This window comes from Oxyura jamaicensis, chromosome 2 (assembly GCF_011077185.1).
Source record: "Oxyura jamaicensis isolate SHBP4307 breed ruddy duck chromosome 2, BPBGC_Ojam_1.0, whole genome shotgun sequence".
NCBI lineage: Eukaryota > Metazoa > Chordata > Aves > Anseriformes > Anatidae > Oxyura > Oxyura jamaicensis.
The window spans coordinates 32,449,716-32,471,487 of record NC_048894.1 but is presented as its reverse complement, the minus strand read 5'-3'; the positions used below and the strand labels follow the sequence as shown (position 1 = coordinate 32,471,487).

Sequence of the window (21,772 nt, the reverse complement as noted above, 5' to 3'; positions counted from 1 at the left end):
TATCTGCTTAAGACTGCTACCTTATATCTGTATGTTAGTAAAACCAATGTTTAGGGGGTGAGTAACCCCTCCTTTTGGAACTGTACCAACTAAGCAGCCATGGAATGGCTATAGAGTTTCAATTTTATTCACAATATACCTAAGCTGAATTGGATTTAATAGCCTGAATTCTTATGCAATGTTATAGGCCCAGTTCATAATAAAGATATTTATAGTATTGGTTTAGAAAAATAAGAAATAACAGAATAAATAAGCTCAAACACTTTAATAAGGTGTATTCAGCTATGCAGACTATAGCTCCATGTCATGCTCAAACGTGATACATAAAGCTGGTTGTTTGCAATGAATGGAGAGCCTACAACCTTATTAGTGTTTCTCCTTTTGACCGTCAGAGCCATATCAAAAATTAAAAAAATAATAAAATAAAATAAAGAATTTATGTACTCTGATTTCTATTTCTTCATTACTAACACTCTGTCATCCAATTTTCCTTCATCCCACTGTGTGACTATAATTTTTTGTCATGAACCATTTTTAAAGCCTCCTATGATAAAAAGAAGAGGAAAAATATCCTTCAAAGAAGTGAAGAAGAATAAGATTGATGACATTTGCTCATGAATGCAACAGTTTAAATTAAAAGATCCAACGTCCTCATGATTATCGTTAATTGTACTTTGGAGGTGGCATTTCAGTATTTAACTTTCTGCAGTTGTAATGAAAACTTGCCTTCACATTTAATTATTTACTTTATTATATTTTGTTATTTCATCATTATCTTTTTGTTATGGGAAACAAAAATATAGGAAACCTTTCAAAATGAGCCAGTTGAGACAGTAAGCAATTAAATAATCCTGGGAAAGAGTGCCTTAGTGCTGCAAAGATGTAAGCATGTGCTAAAACTTGTGCGTGAATAGTCCCATGTGTAAAGTTAATTGCCTAGATCAGCACATAATGATGATGCAGCACCATAGTACAAATAAACTAAAGGGATTACATGGACAAAGACTGTATCTTTTAATTTTAAAAAATATAATGATTAGAATATTACATTTCCTTCCTGCCTTTATTTGAAAGGGTGCAAAACAGAGATAACTCACACAGCTCCTCCTGGGCAGTCTTATTAACTCTGACTGAGGTCTCTCTTAGCTCTTCACCTCTCTGCAGTCTGCAGATTAGAAAGCAAGCACCCAGAGCACTTCCTCTCCTGTCATTGGACTCTAGTTTTATATCCCAGTTGTAATAACTGTCGCATGAAGTGATCTCCATCTAGGACACACTTTTCACAAGGTCTCTATCCCCCCCATCTTTCTGACAGCGTATTATGACTGAAGTGGAAATGTTACATAAACCAAGCTGTTTATGGAAATCTTACTTCTGTCACATGAGTTCTATCCTAATATGACAGACACTCTATCTGGCTGCATGTATTAAATATATTTATTATACCTGTCATTATGCAATTCCCCTCTTATCACCACTGGTTTTCATAGTCCTGATAAAATATACTCCGAGCAGTAAAACCATTGCACCTTAGCACACTTTAACGTTTATAACAATCTGACATAATAAGGATACTGTCATTGCAGAAACACCTTCCTACACCCATGTGGGTACTTGAAAATTTGTGCTTTCTCCATCCTCCCACATAAATATAGTAGCTTAGGAACTTTTATGCTGTGCCTTGATTTTTAATGATAAGAGATGTCAGGTACCATTTAAAACATAAGAGATAAAAAGGGGACAATACAGCTTTAACTATAAAGCAGGATTGCTTGATAAGCATGGACTACATGTACAGATGTAGTCACCTGTTCTGCTTCTGTGAACTGGGAAAAGTGTGAGAAAGTATGAAATAGTAAAGTTTTAAACTGGAAAACATGAAAATCTTATCTTAGGACCCCTTTCTTTCCCTCTTAGATACCAATAGAACATAGCTGAGGGTGACAGACTGATCACAGCCTAACTGCACTCATGGCAATTAAGTATGCAAGATTTCTATAAATGAGGTCTGAACTCTGGCCTGTATTGGTGAATCTGACCTTCTAAAGCGTGTATAATATACATGTATTGCGTATTCTCCTGCACATTAGTGTTCTGTCTCCTCTCACGATGGTGATTCAATGGATGTCTTTTCAAAACACAAGACACAGGTTTTGGAGTCCAAAGAATAAAGTCCAGCCACAACCCTGATATTTTATGCTCTAGCCTCCAGACTGCACCATCAAAGTAGTGGTTATGTCTAGACTACCCTTCTGGATTCTGATGCTTGGATGTAGGATTTCCATACAAGTTAACAATTTCAGATTTTTGCATACAGGGAATAACTCCCTAGAGAATAAAGAAAAAGTTGGAATGTGAATAGAGAAAAATTGCTAAATCCTGCATGATGTTGATGCTTTGGGGACAGAATTGTTTAAGCAACACTTTTGCCCTATTAAGGCTAACAGTTCGCAGGTTGGTTATAAATATTTAGGAGAGCCAAGGTTCTAGAATCGCTGCTATGTGTTCCCTTGTTGTGCAGCACATCTGGGTTTTAAAACAGCAGAGTGGCAAGGCATTCCCTGGACCTGAGCAGCAGAAATAAAGATTGATACCAAGGAATCCAGGATGGCTCAAGAAGTGGCTCTGGATCTCTTGCTATATTTTGCTTTGCTGGTCTTTTGCATTAGGACCGACACAGTTCTGGCCGTTGTCAGAGTGACGGGACTGGCTACAGACGTTGCCTATTTTGGCAGCAGTCCTTTGGAAGAAAACCGAGTTTTGCAGGGCTGAAACCCGCCAGCCTCCAGCTCTTGTGCTAACACAGAGGGAAGATAGACTTCCTCCTGTATCCTGACAGCAGAGCCTGAGAGGAGGGAGGCCTGTGCACACCACATGTTGGGGGCTCACCTTTTAGGGACACGCTGCCTGGAGGCTCCCAAGTCCCACCGCAGCCCGAGGGGCTCGGGCCGGAGGTGTGGGGGGTGCCGGGGGCAGTACGGGAGGCAGGTGCCATGCCTTGTGGCCCTGGGGCGGGGCTGCCGTAGCGCCTCGCCCGTGCATTGGGTCCAGATTCATACATAAATATCGCCGGGGTGGGCCCCCACACACCCCCAACCCGGGAAAAGAGAGGACGGGGAGGAGGGGAGAGGGGGGTTAAAAAAAAAAAAAAAAAAAAAAAAAAAAAAAAGGGAATAATAATAAAAAAAATCCCAGTGAGGTCATTTCAATGAGAGCGCAGGAGGCGATGAGCCAAGGTCGACTCTTCTGGAGGAGGCGCAGCCCCTGAGCGGCGCGGTGCTGCATACCGCCGCGCTGCCCAGCCGGCCGCCGGCGGCGCCCTGTCCCCGTGCCCGCCGCCGGCCCGGCACCTTGGAGAGCTCCGCGCCGCCGCCGGGCTCTTTCCCGGGCTCGTTGCTGGGCTCGCTGCGCGTTGCTGCGCGGGGCCGGGGCAGCCCCGCCGCCCCTCGGCATCCCCCGGCGGCCGCGGATGCGCCGCTCCGCCCCGGCTGCCGGCGAAGGAAGAAAAGTTTGGGGGGCGACTTTAGGGCCGCCGGAGCGGCGGAGGAGAAGGAGGATGCGCGGTTTCGCCGTCTGATCGCGAAGGAAGGATGACCGAAGGAGGATGTGCACCAGCAGCCAGATCATCGGGAGCCTCCTGGTGCTCTCCGTGCTGGAGATAGGGTTAGGGGTGTCCAGCGTGGCCGTGGGGGCGGTCAGTTTCAGCCTGGTCCTCACAGAGCATAAACCTCAGCTGGGAGACTCTTCTCCGGTATGGAGCGGGGTGTGTGTACGTTAGCCATTTCACTCTCTCTTTAACTCTTTATGGTGATGATCAGACCGTGCGAAGGCACCCTCCCCTCCCTCCCTTCCCCTACCTTCCCCTCCGCGTGTGCATGCTGCGCCGGGAGCCGCGCCGGGTCCATTGCCGATGTGCATGGGGAAGAGTCTGCATGCTCGTGGGGCTGGGGGGAGAGCCGCGTGTGTGTGTCGGGATAGGGGGGACCCCCTTCTTGCTCGCTTTTTACCTTGTTTTGATTCTGCTGTAAAAGATTGAACTTTCCGTGAACCCCTTCTCACACCTGGGGAAGCCCGATGCCTCGAATGCTTCCAGCATTAAAGAGCCTGGGCCATAGCTTGTAATCTTTCAGTCGACTAGGAGCTCTGTTTTTTTAAAAAGAACAGCCCTATCCCTTATGACTAGACTGTCAAAAGATGTTTTAAAATAATGAATGTCAAGGCTTTGTCAGCTGAGCTCTGAGCCTTTGGAGGAAAAAAGCAAAAGAGGAAATGGGCAAGAAAATGAAAGAAATGTTCTCACGATCTGGGCATCCTGAGCTTCTAGTAACATGAATTTAATAATAATGATAATAATAATGGGTTAATAGAAGGAACAGCTTCATAACACAGCAGAAGCATGTTCATATCAGTGAGCATTTCTCTCTTCTCAAAAACCTTTCTTATTTTTTTTCAGTTTGAGATAAACATGTTTCTAGGAAGCATTTTCCTCCAAATGGTTATTTATATTTATGAAACAAAGAGTAGGAAAAATCTAATATTCAACCTAAACATGAGTGGGCATTTTTGAACTCCAAAGCTGTTTTGGCCAGCTTGGATTGAACAGCAATATTTCTAAAAGCATTGCTTGTATTCCTTGAGATAAGATGTTAAATGCAACAAACTCTTGGTTATTCATCAGCGTAACTCCTGTAATTTACAGATTCATTCTGACAAAGTGCTTCATGTAATATTCTCACTGTCAATAATTATTAATTATTGACAACAGTCATAAATATCTGTAGCAGTACATAAACACATGATTCTGCACTGCAGAACAGGTAGGCAAGATAGGAGAATGAAGACACGATAATATAGGACACTGGCCAGCAGATAATGCTATTATCAAAATCAGTTCAAAGAAGGAGGTTTCTGATCATTGCTGATGAAGAAAAAAGATTACTTTAAAACATGTGTCTATCCATGGATTTAATGACAGAGGGTAATATCCTGGGCTTCAGTGAAGTCAGAGAACCCTGACCAGTCAGTGCATTCAGATTTTTATGCAGTGATTGCATTTTGTGACAATGCAATCACAGCTGATCCCATTTCATGACGATGCACATTTCCTGCACAACTGCTTCATTCTTTTTTATGGTTTCTGTTACCCCAAATAGTTTATACTAGTCATAGATTAAGATCCTATTACATTAGATATTGGTTCCAAGGACTTTACAAGCAAAGCAAGAGACAGATGCAGGATTAAAGGAGATAAAGAAACAGCAAACCAAAATTGATTGATATAACAGGTGGTTGCATTAACACACCAGCAGTCTGGCTGATTTCAAGTTGTCTGTAGGTAGAGTTTTAGAGAGAAGTAAGACAGAGGACAATGAAGTGATTTTGCAGATGTTTATAGGAAATTCTCCCCCTATGTGTGTGCAGAGTCATGGAAAGGAAACTGAAGGTACTTGTCTGAATGTGTAACTGGTGGGTGGAGGATGCCCACAACCAGAGCCAGCAGAGTTCTAACAGCCATCAGCTGTTAGAAACTGAGCAAACAAAAGCACACTGGGTAGGCAGAGAGAGGACACAAAAAACTGTACAGTGAAAGCAAGTATCTTATGTTTCATGTAGCAGAGGAAATGAGAAATCACAGCAATACAAAAGACTGGGGTGACACTGTTATAAAGGTTTACTTACTTTGATCAAATTCATCACCATTGTGGCATCCTTTTTGTACCACTCCTGCAGTTCTAACTGTCTGTAAGGTTGTGTTCTTCTGTCTAGAGAATTGGCAGTTGAGACAGGATAAGAAAAAGGCTACAGACCTACCTTTCTCCAGGGATGTTTAGGGCCATGAATAGCTGTGTCCAAATTAAAATGGCTGGAGAAAGATTTGTTTGCACAATCCTCAGAATTGTGATGCTGTGGAAATGGCATAACCCACCTTTCTCCCCACTGGATCCTACACTGAGCTCATGTTGGCTGTATTAAACAATGTGCATGCACTATATAAATATATATGTATGATATATATGATATATCAGATATATATCTGATTCACATTCTTGAATCAAAGTTTCCTCTTGAGAAATAAACAATGAGGAAAAGAACATGAAATTAAAGGAAAAACTGCTTCTTTGACATGTTAGGATGCAAAACACTCAGTTAAGTTGAACAGTGTCATGTCTCCTCTAGTAATTTACTTGGAAATATTCTAAGAACATTTGACCCTATTTTACTCTTTAGTTAAGTGGGTGGAACTCAGCAGAGGCCCAAGTTCATAAGGAAATAGATAAAGATAGCATCACCATGGAAACCCTAACCTGGATTCCTAACATTTGGGAATCTTAAAATCATGCACATTCTATCTGCTATACTTGCCTCCCTATGATGGCTTCTATTTGATATGATAGCTTTCTTTTTAAGAGTTTTCTTTTTTTTTTTTTTTTTTCATTGTCTCCTTCCTTTCATCCAGATAATTTACAAGCATAACTAACTTTAAGGATGTGAATCCTACCCATGGGATTAGAGATACAAGTGAAGTTAAGCATGGGCTGAAGTGCTCTGATCATTGCATGCTCTGCATTATACATGAGCAAGACAGGGAAAGTGGAGTAGACAACAGTGAAGAAATTGAAAGCCTAGAGAATGTCTACATCAAAAATGCATGGAAATGGGAAAACATTTGTTGTTCTTTTTGGATTTGAGCTAGATTGAGATGCTAAGAGTTGTTTAAAAAGTAGCCAAAAGAAAAGAGCTGAAGGTGATAACTTAAATTATCTAGAACACGTGGAGACAACTGTCTAATTTCTTTTACATCATATGCAGTCTTTTAAAAATTGACATGGCTACTAAGTTAAAAAATAATATAGAGCTCAAAAAAAAAATCTTAACATGGATGTGTTGTTGATTTCTGGATTTTCTTTCTGTTTTGTTATGATTGCATTGATATAATCTACTCCACGGGCTATATTCAGTATCTCCCAGATTTCTGTAACCAGAAAATGACATATGTTTCTGAAATCTATTGTTCCAATTCAATTATGTGGTGTACCATAGAAATGATCTACCCAATGAGCATGTTGAACCACTCTCATCAAAACAGCAAGAATGACAGCATCCATTGGAAAGGCTTTTGTACAAAGAAAAAATCAGAACATAATCTTTCAAAACATATTCACTGATATTTTTTCAATGGCCACATAATTTCCCATTTATATTTGGAACATATTAGTTGCATCACTATCACTATGATTAGTATCTATATACTCACACACACATATGTATATGGCTCTAGTTCTCATTTAGTCTGCAGTGGTGAATAAATTATTGCTATAAACAAGACTCTCAGAGAAAGAAAGAAAGAGAAAGAGACAAAAGCCACATCTTAGTCAAATATGCCATCTATTTTCACTTAGAAGAAAAATACCTGATGATTCACTTCTGGCTATACCCCTCTAGAATGATAGTCTCTTCCCTTATACAGACAAATATCTAAATGTGTTTAACTGATGTGCATTCCCTGGATGTTTATCTGTCTGTCTGTCTGTAGGGGCTGAGTTACTATTCCAATGATTTGTGATCGTAGCACTGTGGAATACTTCCTGCCCATGAAAAATCAGCATTTATAATTTGGCTACAGAAATATGCTCCAAGTTGTCACTTGAAATACTTGATTTCAATTACTTTTTTTTTTTTTTTTTCTTTTTTAGTACAGTACTTGAAGGGAAAGCTTAAGGTTCAGTCAGTAGGGAACTCTCCCATAGCAAGAGTATTATTTTGGACTGCTAAATCAATGTTGGTGGCCTAAAATTTTAAAACATTCATTTTTTGCATCTAGTTTTTACTGCTGCCAAGTTTCTTTTGGAAAAGAACAGTCAAACTATTTTTTCAAAGGAACACACACAAAAAAAATCACATTATTGTTTAGCATGCAGACAAAATACAGATGTGATCCTACTTTATTTTAACATGTGCATTGAATTTTCATCAAACTGGCCATATTTCTGGCTGGCTCCTGTTCCTAATGAAATGAATTTCAGAACTGTCAGTGAGCTCGGTAGAAACTGGAGAGCGTTCTGTATGTATACAGGAGGGAGGATGTACCAAGTATGGCAGCTGCTTGCCTTGTGTGGAACCAGGACAATTCACTAGAGCTCAGGAGTCTTTCAGCAGGTTTTCTTTATCATTCAGACCTTCCAGAAGCACATGCCGTTCTTCAAGCTGTCCTGTTCAAGCAGACTTCTAGTGCCTGACTTGTATTCAGCAGAGAATCTGCTGAATATAGATTGACTTAAGCATATATTAAAATGTTTTTTTAAGATTGTAGTTCACCTACTGCAAATTATTCTTATTTTGTTAGTTTTCAAGAAGCAAGCAATCATGGTCTAAGTATTTAATACAAAATAGCATAATTAAACATTATTTACTGCTTGTTATTCTAAAGTAAATCCTAAACTAGTAAATAAATATTCTTCGTTTGTGCTGAGAAGTTGAGTGTTTTTCCAGATAGCCAGGGGTTTTGTGAATCACCAATGGCAGGTAGACATTCAGGTCCAGAGACCCACTTCTAAATTTCCCCAAGTTCTTCTGAAAAACACTTCCCATTTTTAAAGTATATTTGAAGGCCTAGAAACAGATGATAGGAAACACTAATACAACTCAGATTTGGAATAATCTCCCTTCCTCTATTTCATCAGATAAATATGGATGACCTGGAATGCTGTAGGGCTCTCTATACAATGGGTGTATTCTGGGTTTCTTTGTCATGAACAATAACTGGCAATCAAATTGTCCTTATATTCAACAGGTTTTCTTTAACATTTTCTTCAGTCTCTCCAGAGTTTCCATAGACTGGTTTCATTTTCTCAAGGGAATTACACCACTACTTTTGGCCTCCTAAAAGATAAAATAATAATAATTAAAAAAAAAATGTAAAAAAGGTTTCTTAGGTTCAACATACAGCATAAAACCAAAACCAGTTCATTTTCTTCTACATGATGGAAACCAATAAATCTCTGACTCCCTGTAAATACAACTAAAACTGATTTTATTTTATTTTATTTTATTCAGAATACAATTAAGAAAGCCTTCTTTTTTCCAGGAGAAAGTGAATGAAGCCAAGTCTTCTGTTTCAGCAAATATGAAATAGGGATGGATCCAAACCACAAAACTTGAATCTAAATCTAAATTCGGCTTCCTTACCAAAATTTCTGGGTGTTTGGATCTGAGGTTTTGTTTCAATACCATATTTAATACAAAAAATTAAGCAGGCTCAAAATAAACATTCTTCTTTTCTGGGAGGTCTTTGATTCTTTATTCCAAAGTTCAACAGGCCAAAAGAGAGATTTTCAAATGTGCATATTGAACAAAGGCACATATTGAACAAAGGCACAGACACAATGTGAATGGCAAAGGGTCCACAGGAAAATAGACACTAATGCATCATGTGGCAATCACACTCACACTAACAGGAGGACTTTGACTTCCTCTCTATTATCATATGATATATTCAGTTCCTGTCTCACTAGTCTTGACATGAAATAGCATGTATCATAGGAAGTATGACTAAATCTGCAACCAAAAGTTACCCCAGAAAAAAATGGGAATTGCTTGCAAATAATGATCTATGTAGCTTTTTAAGTGATATGTTGATTTTTATCTTCTTATGAATTTTCTGATGAATCATAATCACAAAATAAATAAATAAATAAATAAATAAATAAATAAATAGTAATAAAAGCTAACAGTGAAACATAGCTTCAACAAGTCCCTCTCTAGCTTCCAGGGCATTTTGGAGGGTTTATTCATTTAGTTTATCCTTCATGAAATGTTCTGGCCTTCTTCTCAGCATAAGTTGTGAACACTTGAATGATTGATCTTAACCTTGAATGGTATATTTCTTTTCCACTCCTGATTTACTGTATTTAATGTAAGAGTGTTTGCCTTAATTTACTTCAGGTTTGACATAGAAAATTTTACTATATTTAGAGTCTGAGAGATTGGTAAAAATCAATGGAGTATAACCAATGGTTATCCAAAAAGGAGTGATTTCTCAGCATGGCAGTATTAGTTAGTCAAGGGTAAATGTAGCCAAAAGTAGCTCAACAGCTAAAAGTCACATTTAAATAGTAATGGTATATTGACATGAAGTCTTTCAAGCCAAAAATAGACAGGGTGTGGCAAGACAGCAGAGCCCCTGATTGCTGTATTCCAGTTGGCAGTATTATAAAAGAGAAGAACTCAAAATTAAAAAATAAACCCGAACACAGGAAATTCTTTTCAGTCTGATGTGTACTCACAACATTTTACTGGTATAAAAAGCAAGTGTAGCTTCTCCCATCTACTTTTCACTACTGTTGGCCATAACTTCAGAACCCCAGAAATGATACAGAAAGTTACTATAGCACTACCAATAAATAAATAAATAAATAAATAAATAAATAAATTCATTACAATCCTGGGCCACTAGCTGATTTATCAAAAAGCAATGATCAGAGTCAATCATATAATATCCCACTGACTTCCCAGCCTTTCTAGAGATCTGTTTATTGAGAAGCCTGGATAAGGCAACTCTTCATGAGCAGTGTCTTCATGCCCCAGGTAATGCTGATATTCTCTTTGCAAAGAAGGTTTCCATTGTTTCCAGTGGATCAGAATCTTCTACAGCCTTATGTGGTGGTTTTACCGTGCTAGGCAGCTGAACACCACAACCGCTCTCTCACTCCACCTCCTCAGATGAGGAGGGGAAGAAGTAAAGGAAAGAACAACTCACGGGTTGAGATAAGGATGATTTAATTAAAGAGAAAAAATATTATTAAAGAAATATTATTATTAATTAAACAATTCAACTAAAGGGAAAAAAGAGAAAGGGGAAGAGGGAGTGGGAAAGGGAATAACAAAACAAAACAAGTAAAGGCTATGTGGAAGTGCAGAGGAAAGAAATTACTCTCTACTTCCCACAAATGAGTGATGCTTGACCACATCCTTGAAGCAGGGCCTCAACGCACGTAGCCAGTGTTCGGGAGGAGGACAGATGTTTTTGCTACGAGAGCCCACCCCTCCCCTCTTCTTCCTTTTTCCACCTTTTATTGCTGAGTGTGACATCATAGGGTATGGAATATCCCTTTGGTTGGCTTAGGTCAGCTGCCCTGCTGATGTTTCTTTCTCACTTTTTTGCCCACCCCCTAGGAGGGTTAGAGAAAGTCCTGATGCTGTGCCAGCACTTCTCAGCAGCAGACACAACACCGGTGTGATACCACTGCTGTTCTAGCTACAAGTGCAGAGCGCAGCACAGTATGGACTGCTGCAGGGAAAGTTAACATCCCAGCCAGACCCAGTACACCTTAGAAGAGAGAGATAAGCATTTTCAAAGCATGGCATGAGGTTTAATTTCCTGATACTTGTTCAAAATCATCCATTGGTTTTAATAGCAAAATGCCTGCTGTCATAAATAAATAACCATACAGATTTTTGGACAAGTCTTTTCTGTGTGAGTGTGACACACTGTTATCTCAAACAAAAACAAATAATACTGACCCTTAGTTACTGCCCAAATGTTTTTCTTCCAAGATTTTTAGTACCTTCATGGACAGTAGTGCATTCAATTTTACAACTTTCTTGTCTTGTAGTCATATGAATTATAAAAATTTGGCATAACCTTTGCAAGCTCACAGAGAAGAAGGTGTAAGAACCAAAAAAATTCAATTTCTCTGAGGTCTCTGTTGAGTTCTTTAACTACAGGGCACCTTATTTCTTGTGTGTGGAGAGAGAGAGAGAGAGTAGTTATGCAGAGATGTACAGAAAATACAGACCCTGATGCAATAAAATATTACTCCAGGTAGTCCCTTCTGATACTTTAACATCTATGGAATGACAAGGTCACTCCTTACTTTTTGGAAGCCAGTATCTTAGATCTTGCAGATCAGCTTATTCACTATTCTTTGGATTTCAACAGGTAAATATCCTTGGTAACATAAGCATTTGGCACTGTATACTGGTGATTTGGAAGACTGTATGTCCTGTCTTTGAAAAACAATAAAGAATAGTAGAACTGCCCAAATGGGTGGTTTCTAATGCTAAGGGAACCTGTAATTTCCTTGTTGCTCCTTTGGTCATGTGGAAGACTAATATAAAATGCTCATCACGGACTGCCCTACTTTTACCTTCTGGGTAGAATAGACTGTACAATGGAAATAGAAAGTCTTCTCCAACTGAAATCAATGATAAAAAATCAATTTATTTTAACAGGAGCATAATTAGAGCACTTTTTTTTTTTTTTTTTTTGAAAAAAAATAAAATACAGTGACCTATTCTTTTAGTTCTGAAAGTAATTTATCAGAAACACATCTTTGGAAATGTACAACATTTTATTTTTAATCTAGTTAAGGTACACTTGTCACAAGTTGAAAATGCTTTTGATGGTATCTTGCAGATCCTTTACATAAACTTCCTATAACTCATAAGATTTTCTTTATACATTTTTTTTCCTTTTAATATTATTCAATCACTATAGAGAGAAATGATATTTTTAGTCTGCTTTATCAAGACTGACTGAATAAAACTTAATTACAGTGATGTTCTGAATAGATAATTTTTTAAGGTTTCTGTATGAATGTTGAAAAATGGAAAGCACTGCATATGAAAACTGTGGCTAGACTTGAAGCCAATCCACAAGGACAGAATTGGGAGTGAAATATTAAAACTTCACAGAAAGCTTGAGTAATAACGTACAAAGCAGGTGTGATAGTTATTAGTTGAAATCTTCTCTACCTGTGGGAAAGGGGCAGAGGGAGCCCTTGTTCATTTGATTTTATTATTATTATTCCAACTGGTGAGTTCTAGTAGCAATTACTAGCTGTGCAGTTCATGTCCTGAGCTGTTCAGTGCCATGACCCAGCCCTTTACATGATTAGACTGGTATTAAATTCACATCCCATGCTTAGTATAGAGGTAAATAATGTACAAAATTTAACTATATTAACTGTGGGGAACTGATCCAATGGCCTAACTGAGAGTAAAAATACATCACAAGGCTTATGCCTAGCTACATGCACAAACAACTTTGACTGAAGGGAGATAAACTATGTAGTAAAGCAGCTCCTCAACTGGGATACTGAAGTTGCAAAATTCTGGTAAGCAAATTACGTACATATGTAATATATCATAGGGACTCTGAAGGATACTGAGAAACTGCTTAACTTTTTTTTCTCTTATGTAATAGCCAGGCCTGTTCTGTGACTTAATCCTAAATCAAGGTCAGCTAAAGCTTTTTACTAGAAACACCACCTCAGTGCAAAAATGATGTGAAAAAATCCAGTCTTAAAACTTCAAAATTATTTCCCAGTAGGGGTGTCAGGTTTTCAGCTTTACTGAAAATAAGTAGCATAGCTTTCTTAACAATGGAGTTTATGAGGTATTGAAGGAACTTTTTGACAGTATTGCACACACCTGGAGAGGGCCTTATTGCTTTCATACAACTAGTATTGTTCCTACCATGACTGCTCTCTCGGAGGTAGCTCATTGAACTTGTATGAGAAAATAGAGACGTTAGAGAATATCTTTGTCTTTGACACAGGTCACTACAACACATTAACTTTTATTCATAAGAGCTGGTATGGGGTTGTATGTTTGTTTGTTTGTTTTTTAATCACTTCTTGCCTAATACTTGATGTCATGACAGTCAGATCAGTTTGTGAAAGGGAACTACATGAAAAAGGACAGATCCCTTCACACTGTCTCTTGCAGAGTGGGCTATCCAGGCTCTGAAACAGTTTTTTCCTGCATGTTCATTGTAGCCATATCAACAGATGTACTTGGTATTTACATTTGCACCCACACAGCTGATTGACCTGCATTCTTGCCCTGAGTTCCACTGTCTTGAGGACAATGGTCCATACAATGTTCCTCAGTGGTTCACACTGCAGGATCAGGCCATTAGGTATGCTTGAAAGTAGAAGTAGGATTTGGATCACTGATTCCTACCTTACTAAACTTATTTTCTAAGAAAATAAATTAAAATATAAAATAAAAAAATAAATGTATAAAGACACCTTTATCTGACACCATTTTTTTTTTTAATGTTTTGCTTACTCAAGCAGCTTAAAAGTAGGCGTGTTTTATTTCTCTACTTTTTTTTTTTTTTTCTATTTTTATGGGTAATCATCCTCAGTCTGCCTTCTCAATCCAATTTCTTCTTGGATAAGTTTATGGCTGAGTTATAACTTCCTGAGTCATAAGGTTTGTAATAAAAATGCTGACAATAATTATAACCATTGCCTAGCATACTGTTGTGGTCACCACTAAAGCAACACAGCAGGATTTAAACTTGAGACCTTAACGATGAAATAATTGTTTGTTTCTTTGTTTTTCCTTTTCAGTTTCTGCTTTGTGGCATATGTGGAATATTGTGCGCCAAGAAAAAATCTGGACTTGTTGTAAGTTTTTCCAATACATTTATAACACCTAAGTATTTGAAAGGCATACTTATCTAAGTTGAACGCTTTACTTAGGACATACTGTGTCCAAGTGTTTCTGCTAAAAAATCACTAAATATTGCAAGCCAGCAGTCCAAAGAAAACAAACAGCACTTTGGGTTCATTAAGCAACACAAAGCAGTTCTGAAATGCCCTATTTAGGTCCTGCCAATTTAAGCCATATATCCAAATTTATCCCTGTCTGGTTGGAAAACCTCTTCACATAAATCTACGACAAGTCAAGAAAGAGATCCTCAGCAGTGGATTGTATCTTCTTTCCTTCAGCAAACCATTTCTGTAAAGCGTGGCATGACTGGGCTACCAGCTCAATGAGGTTGCTGACCAAGTTTCATTTTAGATATTTTTCACCGTTCATGGTTCTTTTTGCAATCAGAATAATGAAAAAGACAGTTTTAAAATGATGATGGATATCTTCTGTTTCTTCTAAGAGTAAGAAGTATAGTCATTTTTCTGACTGCAGCAAAATGGTGTGACTGCAACACAAATCACTGCAGAACTTTTGTCTTTATGTTAAAGACTTGATCTTATTGTAAGTTATAACATCTGGATTTAATTCTCAGTCAGCTTGGTTATCCTGCCATGTACAAATGTAAGCCATGTAAAATAAGCGTGTCAAGGGAATCAACATCTCTCTCTTATTATTTTTAAATATCAATGAGTTACCCTAAACCCTGTAACAAATATGGTCTCATTTTTTAAAGGATATAGACCATACTCTTTTTCTAAAAACCGTCTGTTCTGCTGGTCTCATGCAATAGTGACTTCCTAGTGGACTGCAGGATACAAAGTGAAGGCCACTTCGCTGACAAAATTCTCATCTCAGCTGTATACAGAAGTGGTCTGTGAGGCTCCATAAATTGTTTCTACAACAGAAGCATATATACAAAACCATACCGAGTCACATCAAGTGTCCATCTAGATGAATGTCTGACACACCAGCAGCATCTAGGGAAGTGAATAAGGCAATCATTTAGCAATAAAGTCTTTCAGCCTCATGTGATTTATTGCTCAAGGACATCCTGAACCAGAGATTGCATCTTTGTGATTAAAGTGATGAGGTCTTTAAACATGTCTCATTAATTTCAGCCTGTTTCACTTCCTTCTAAAGTTTCCAGAAATATTTTAACCACATTAATAATAATAATAATAATAATAATAAAAGTAAGAAAAAAAAAAAAAAAAAAGGAGTCTGCATTGATCTGTAAAGCTGCATCAGATTTCTGGTTGTTTCTGTTGCTTCTTTGTCCTGCATACTCACCTTCAATGTGTTTGAAGACCCACAAAAGCTGTAGGAAGCCTCCAATTTGCTATCAGACTGAACAAATTAGAACTGAACAAGAGGCACCGTCCGTTGTTACACAAAGCAAGAGAAACTCACTGCAAATACATGAGACATTCACTCCTGAGAATTAGTGAGAAACTGCCCAATAGAAAATTATGACACACTGTCATGTTGCTGTTTTGAATTAAATGCTGGAAATCAGATTAGTGTTCTAGTAGTCCTTACATTGTCTAGTTTTTAACATAGGCAACTAATTCTATGTAACTTTATCTTACATGTAACATCAATCTTAACTCTTGGACACCAGGGGTATTGTATTCCCTTGGAGTTCTGTAGGACCTGTGGGAGTTAAAAATGAATGTCAGTAAAGTTCTTTGCAATCTGTGATGTTATCAAAGTACAGAGTTATGGTTAGTCTCATTTTTTATATGAATGAATCTGTCTCTGAGAAATGTTACTGTGACATAACCTCTCTTGTCTTTCCTGACAGATGATACTTTTTTCTGCCTGTTGCATCTGTGGACTAATCGGAGGAATTTTAAATTTTCAATTTCTTCGTGCTCTGACAAAGAAGTCATCTGCTCTCTATTCTTTGCATCTTGCCTCCATGTCTCTTGCATGCATTGGAATTGGTGGTTGCACCCTTTCTTCATGGCTCACTTGTCGGCTAGCCAGCTATGAACAAAGGCGAATGTTCTCAGAAAGAGAACATTCATTGCATCACTCCCATGAAATGGCAGAAAAAGTGAGTTGTGTGTCTTTCTTATTTGTTCTGCTTCCCTTTAAAAAAGCTATTGTATGTGTTAATGTATACAACTGGCAATGGGTGTATTCAATTTTTAGTTAAATATGGGAAAGAATTTCTCGGAAATGAAACGCTGCCATTCTGTGTGAGCTTTATTGTATTGCATTATATGGGGCTATTTTTAGGTACTGTATATTTGCAGTACATCCATTTCAATGATGTACATCCATTTTCAACATAATTCCATTGTATAGCTATCAAGGGGCTTAGTTGCTAAATATAGCACTTCATAAATAATTGGAAGCCTTATTAATATGGATTATCATGTACTGTACTGTGAAAAAGCACAGAATGCTTTCTGTAACAGCATCATTGCATGCTTCCAGGATTTAATCAATTTCTTCCTCTCCCAAGTACTCAGCTTATAAAGTAGGCTATTTAAACACAAAAGCCACAGCTCGAAAACCTAGAAGACTAAACCTAAGCACCTAAGGCATATTTAGACATGTAAATGAAACTGGTCTGATCTACAGCAGCACTGAGCATTTATTTCCTTTCTCTGTTAAAACGAAGCTTACCATGGTGCCTCAGTCCATGCTTAGGTGCTGAAACTTAAAATCTCAAAGTTAAGGACATAAGGACAATAAATAAATAAATAAATAAATAAAATGATTGAAATCAGCTTCTTGGGAGCTAGGGATGTGATTAATTTTCAAAGAGTAAAATATTTACTGACACCCTCTTCTTTACATTTTGGTTTAGTATCCAGTGTTTTTCATTTGAGGGATGACTACAGAAATGAACAAAAGTCATGCAGACTGCCCATCTAAACTGCCATGTGCCAGTTTACATTACAGTTCAGTTCAATTACTGAGACCTCTGAAAAGCAGAGAAAGGATTAATTTATTCAGATTGTAGAATGTTTTCAGATTCCCCAATAAAACACAGTAGAGCAGCTAATTGTCTATTATGTAAAAATTACTTGTCACTATTCTGTTTTATTTTTTAAAATGAAATGAGACAAGCAGAAACATGGAATGAATTCACTTTAGAAAATGTTTGAAATACATTTTTAAAACTTATTTAGTGTAGGTTACAAAAGTAACATAAAATCTTGTGAAAAAATAAATTTCTCCCTCTCATTTTAAAATGAAGCATAATTCTGATGAGTTACGTAGGCCTTGCAGACAATCTTGCAGATGGTAGGCTAGATCCTGCCTTTCAAAGAGGCTCTTGCCTCAACAAGATGAAGCCCCTCTGAGAGAAAAAGAGAAAGGTACAGACAAAAGAAATGGCTTGGCAAGAAAAATCCTTCAAAATGCAAGCAACCGCCAACCCTGTCAATTTGAGCAGGAGATAACCATACATAGCAGTAGATCACTGTCCAATTTCTTTGCCTGTTAAAGTTTTGCACACTTAGCTGTGAGGACTGCCAGTTGCCCACCTATCTTGGATGAAGGGCCATGATGCATGTGCAGAGCAATGTTATTGCACATGCTTAGCGAATGCGGGATGAGCACCACTAGTGGACTCACTGCATGTGTTGTAGGATCAAGTATGCATGCATAGATGATCTGATCTGGGAATTCTCAGACCTACAGCCTGTGGGACCGCCTGCTGCTGGCGGGTCTTGAGCATGTGCTCAAGACATGCCCTTAAAAACTAATGAAGGCAACTTAACAACTTAAAAAGTTATGTTAAATTAGGCCCTAACTTATAAAAATAGTTGTAAAGTGTTTTTTATATAAGACTATTTTGTATATTTATACTGATATACAGTAATATAGACATGTACTGCATGTGCATTTATTTGTGCTATATTTATTGTATAATTGTTATATTTATATTAGAGATTGAGGGGTATTGAAATAACCGACCTGCCCAGCTGCCCGGTGGTTCCCCCGACACCAGAGTTACCTCCAAGGTACGCTGAACACTAGGGAGATACCATGTTGTTATGTCACTTCAGGAAGTGCCACCTCTAAGAGGAAGTCATAGCTTCAGCTAATCAAAGTTGGCTGATGCTGTGACATCTCTCTGAGTCAGGAACAGTGCTTCCAGGTGGTGACATAATTCTACGTGGTGAATGCTGCAATTTGGAAGTAAGTTGAGTATTTAAAATATTCACCCTAGTTACAGACATCCAAATGCTCCAGTTTGGATGTTGCCACCGTTAATTCACTCTGCTTCTTACCTGTATGCTCCTTCATTTCTTAAATTCAGGAACATTTTTTTTTTTTAATTTATTAATACTTTTTTTTTGAGGATAGAAATATTGGGGAAAATAAATGGTTTTCAATATTTTCTGGTATTAAGATGGTATTCTAACAGTTAATGTCTGCGGAGGATTCAAGTGATAAAAGTGACAAAAGGAAACATGCACTTTGTCACTCACTCGTGGCTTGCCTTCTGATAGAGCAGTATTTTTTCCTTGTGGCTAATTGAGAGTTAATATTACATGGTTTTGGTATTCTTGTTCCCTTTCCCAGATGACCAGTACCTTCAGCTTAGAACCCACAAAGAATTTAGGCATCTACAAACTGGCAGCTGCAGTGCCTTGTTTCAGAGCAGGCAGCCTCCAGACAGGAATCCCAAGCCCAGTATTAGGCATGCATTAGTTTCCTCTTCAGTTCATGAGGAGAATAAAACACCATGTGAAAGCATCCAGCACTATCACCTGCCAAATAAAGAGGTGGGTGATAGAAAATGCTCAGAAAGTTTACAAGCCTTCTTTTCTTTGAAGCTTGTGCTTGATTACAGATTATTAATTGGCAAGTCTCTTTGGTTTGATGGCCCTAAGCTTACTTTCAGAAAAAGTGCAGGGAACAATTAAGTCCTGTGATCTATTTTAAAATGTAGGTAGTAAGACCTGAGAGAGGAGGTGCCAGTGCTTCCACTTAATATGAAACTCAGAGTTTTGGTCTCTGTGTCCCTAGCTATATATAAATGAAATATTGTGGATTAAAAGGGGGAAGTGAGAAAGGGGAAGATTGGAAATAAAGACCAGGCTCTATAATTTCCTTCCCTTTACCAAGTATCTTAGCCATGATGCTATAGAGTTAGGGTTTTTGTTTCTGTCCTTCCATGTCTTTTTAACCCAGTGAATCTTGCTTTACTTTCTTCATAGAAACTTCCACAAGAATGTTGAAAACCACATCCCTTTTCTTCAACATTTCCTCCAACTGTACCTATGAGGTAGAAGAGGTTAATTTTAATCTTCCCATGCAGAAAAGAGCTATTGGTTCTCAAGCAAAAATTTTAGAACTAGCATAACAGTGGCAACTCTACCTCATCTATCTGAATTTTAAAAAGAAAATTCAAGACTTGGCATAGTCAGATGTTCTCTGGGATCTGTCTTTGGACATAGGCAGCAGATCATTTTATTTTTGCATCTTGATTCAATTTGGTGAGGAAAAAAAGAAAAAAGAAAGAAAAAAAAAAACTTAGGACTGCTTAAAATTAGGCAGTTCTAAGCATAAACTCCACATCGCTTTGCAGCCTTGAAGGTCAGAGAAGTGCTTAATAAATGTAGTCATCTGCAGGCTTAGACAGCTTCTAAATAGGCATTGTTTGGACTGCAATCTGAGATTTAGAAAATCTAACTCCAAACAAATCTTGTTTTAGGTGCCTTAGGATTCTGACTCATGAGCAGGTCAGCTTACTTTGGAATGACTCATCTGCCACTTGAGCAGCAACTGCTGAACTGCTAAAATTGTAGTCTGGCATATTAAGGGAAAACCAAAATCTGTCCCATCCCAAGGCAAGTAGTCTCCACTGAGGCATCAAAGCCCTTAGATCCTATTTGGATCTAGACCTTAATGCCAAAATGTCTGTCCCAGCCAGCATCAAATGGCATCTGTTTGTAGTATGTCAGCATGGGAAAAAGGTTTGAACAGAAATTAAGACTTAATTACCATCTTTTTCCTTTGTAGATTACTACACAAGTTTGAGTTGAGGCACTTTAAGAGACAACATCACAAAACTTACACGGATGCCATCAATGCTGTATATGTGGTCTGAGAGTAATATCCAACTCAATCAGTGTCAAGCAGCTTTCAAATGTACTTAATTTATGTAGGAAGAAATGTGATTACTTTCTTTTACAGTGACATTTATCAAGCCAAATAAAAACTGTAAAGTTTTTCTGAACGTAAAACATTCAGAGTTTGTTAGGTATTACGACCTTAGCTAACTAAATTTCAAACATCATAAATTAATTGTAGTTTTAATCAATGTTTTCTATTCTTGTTGCAGGAAATGACAGACAACCTAAGCAATGGTGGCCCACATCTGATTTATAATGGAAGCGTATACTAAAGGATTTTTTAAAGTTCCCTGGAATTAAGTGGTTTTAGAATTTTCTTCAGGAAAAAGAAAATTGACTCCAAGAAATTGTGAAAATCGAAGTATCTTAGCTTTTATGGCTCCAGTCACAACTTCAGAACAGCACAGTTGCATTTCCCTCTTAGAAATGTTCAAAATTTGTCTTCTAAACATTTTGCGGATATACAATATTTATTCACTTCTTCCTGGCTACTCTTTTTTTTTTTTTTTTTTTTTTGTCTGAATAAATTTTCAGAGTTGTGATAGTATTTGAAATGGACTTCTCGAGACTCTTGTCATGAAGACTCAAAAACCAGAAAAAAAAAATAATGAAATAATTCAACTGGACAACTGGACCACATTTAGCCCCGTCACAGGATTCCTGAAGAGAATGGAAGAGGGCAGAGGCAGGATGGCTCAGGGCAATCTTCTTGTCCTCCCCAGTTAGCAGCATCTGATGTAATATGATGGTTTCAGATCACGTGGCATGGTACCAGCAATGCATCTGCACAGCCCTCAGCCCTCCTCCCTACATTGCAAATGCATCCAGCCTCAGTTTGCCCAGTAGATTGTATTAAAAAAAAAAAAAAAAAAAAAAAAAAAAAAGTGCAAATTACTCCTCCAAAATGCTCCCATTTCACATGCAGAGTGTAAATGAACAGTGTGCTGAAAACAACACCAATGTCTTTGTTTTGAAAGACAGAATGCTCTAAGAACGCCATAAATCAAAACCTCAACAATGCCTTGTTGTAAAGAAATTGTAAATATTTCCAATTTGTGAATGAAGTATATTTCGTAATTTGTTCATAAAAGATGACAAATAAAATGAAATCCCAAACAATAATTTTATTTTTTTTTTTCTCTTTAGAAACACCTGTAAGGCTGAACCACAATGCTTGCAGTTTTGCATAACACATTAAAAGGTTCCTAAAGGGCTGAAACAAG

At 37.9% G+C, this 21,772-nt stretch overlaps 1 protein-coding gene and 1 long non-coding RNA gene across 6 annotated transcripts; both read left to right on the top strand.

The window, feature by feature from the left end:
• Positions 1-2,834: 2,834 nt before the first annotated feature.
• TMEM196 (transmembrane protein 196) lies at positions 2,835-21,674 on the top strand. 5 transcript variants are annotated; one of them, XM_035318793.1, is made up of 5 exons: positions 2,835-3,763; positions 14,361-14,417; positions 16,250-16,504; positions 18,355-18,428; positions 20,759-21,674. In XM_035318793.1, the coding sequence occupies exons 1-5, from the start codon at positions 3,605-3,607 to the stop codon at positions 20,763-20,765; spliced, it is 552 nt and encodes a 183-aa protein (XP_035174684.1). In that variant the 5' UTR covers positions 2,835-3,604; the 3' UTR covers positions 20,766-21,674. The 5 variants fall into 5 exon arrangements, with proteins under 5 accessions (XP_035174684.1, XP_035174682.1, XP_035174686.1 ...); XM_035318791.1 differs by having other exon boundaries at positions 2,837-3,769; XM_035318794.1 differs by having other exon boundaries at positions 3,111-3,751.
• LOC118162568 lies at positions 9,726-11,500 on the top strand. The gene is made up of 2 exons (XR_004748512.1): positions 9,726-10,656; positions 11,332-11,500. It is a non-coding gene; the product is annotated as an uncharacterized LOC118162568 (long non-coding RNA).
• Positions 21,675-21,772: the final 98 nt, after the last annotated feature.

Excerpts from the sequence above, each read along its gene's own strand:
- TMEM196 (XM_035318791.1), top strand. The coding sequence starts at position 3,605 with ATGTGCACCAGCAGCCAGATCATCGGGAGCCTCCTGGTGCTCTCCGTG. Across the intron at positions 3,770-14,360 it reads CGGTATGGAGCGGGGTGTGT|TTTCTGCTTTGTGGCATATG; the intron begins GTACGTTAGCCA and ends TTTCCTTTTCAG. Across the intron at positions 14,418-16,249 it reads AGAAAAAATCTGGACTTGTT|ATGATACTTTTTTCTGCCTG; the intron begins GTAAGTTTTTCC and ends CTTTCCTGACAG.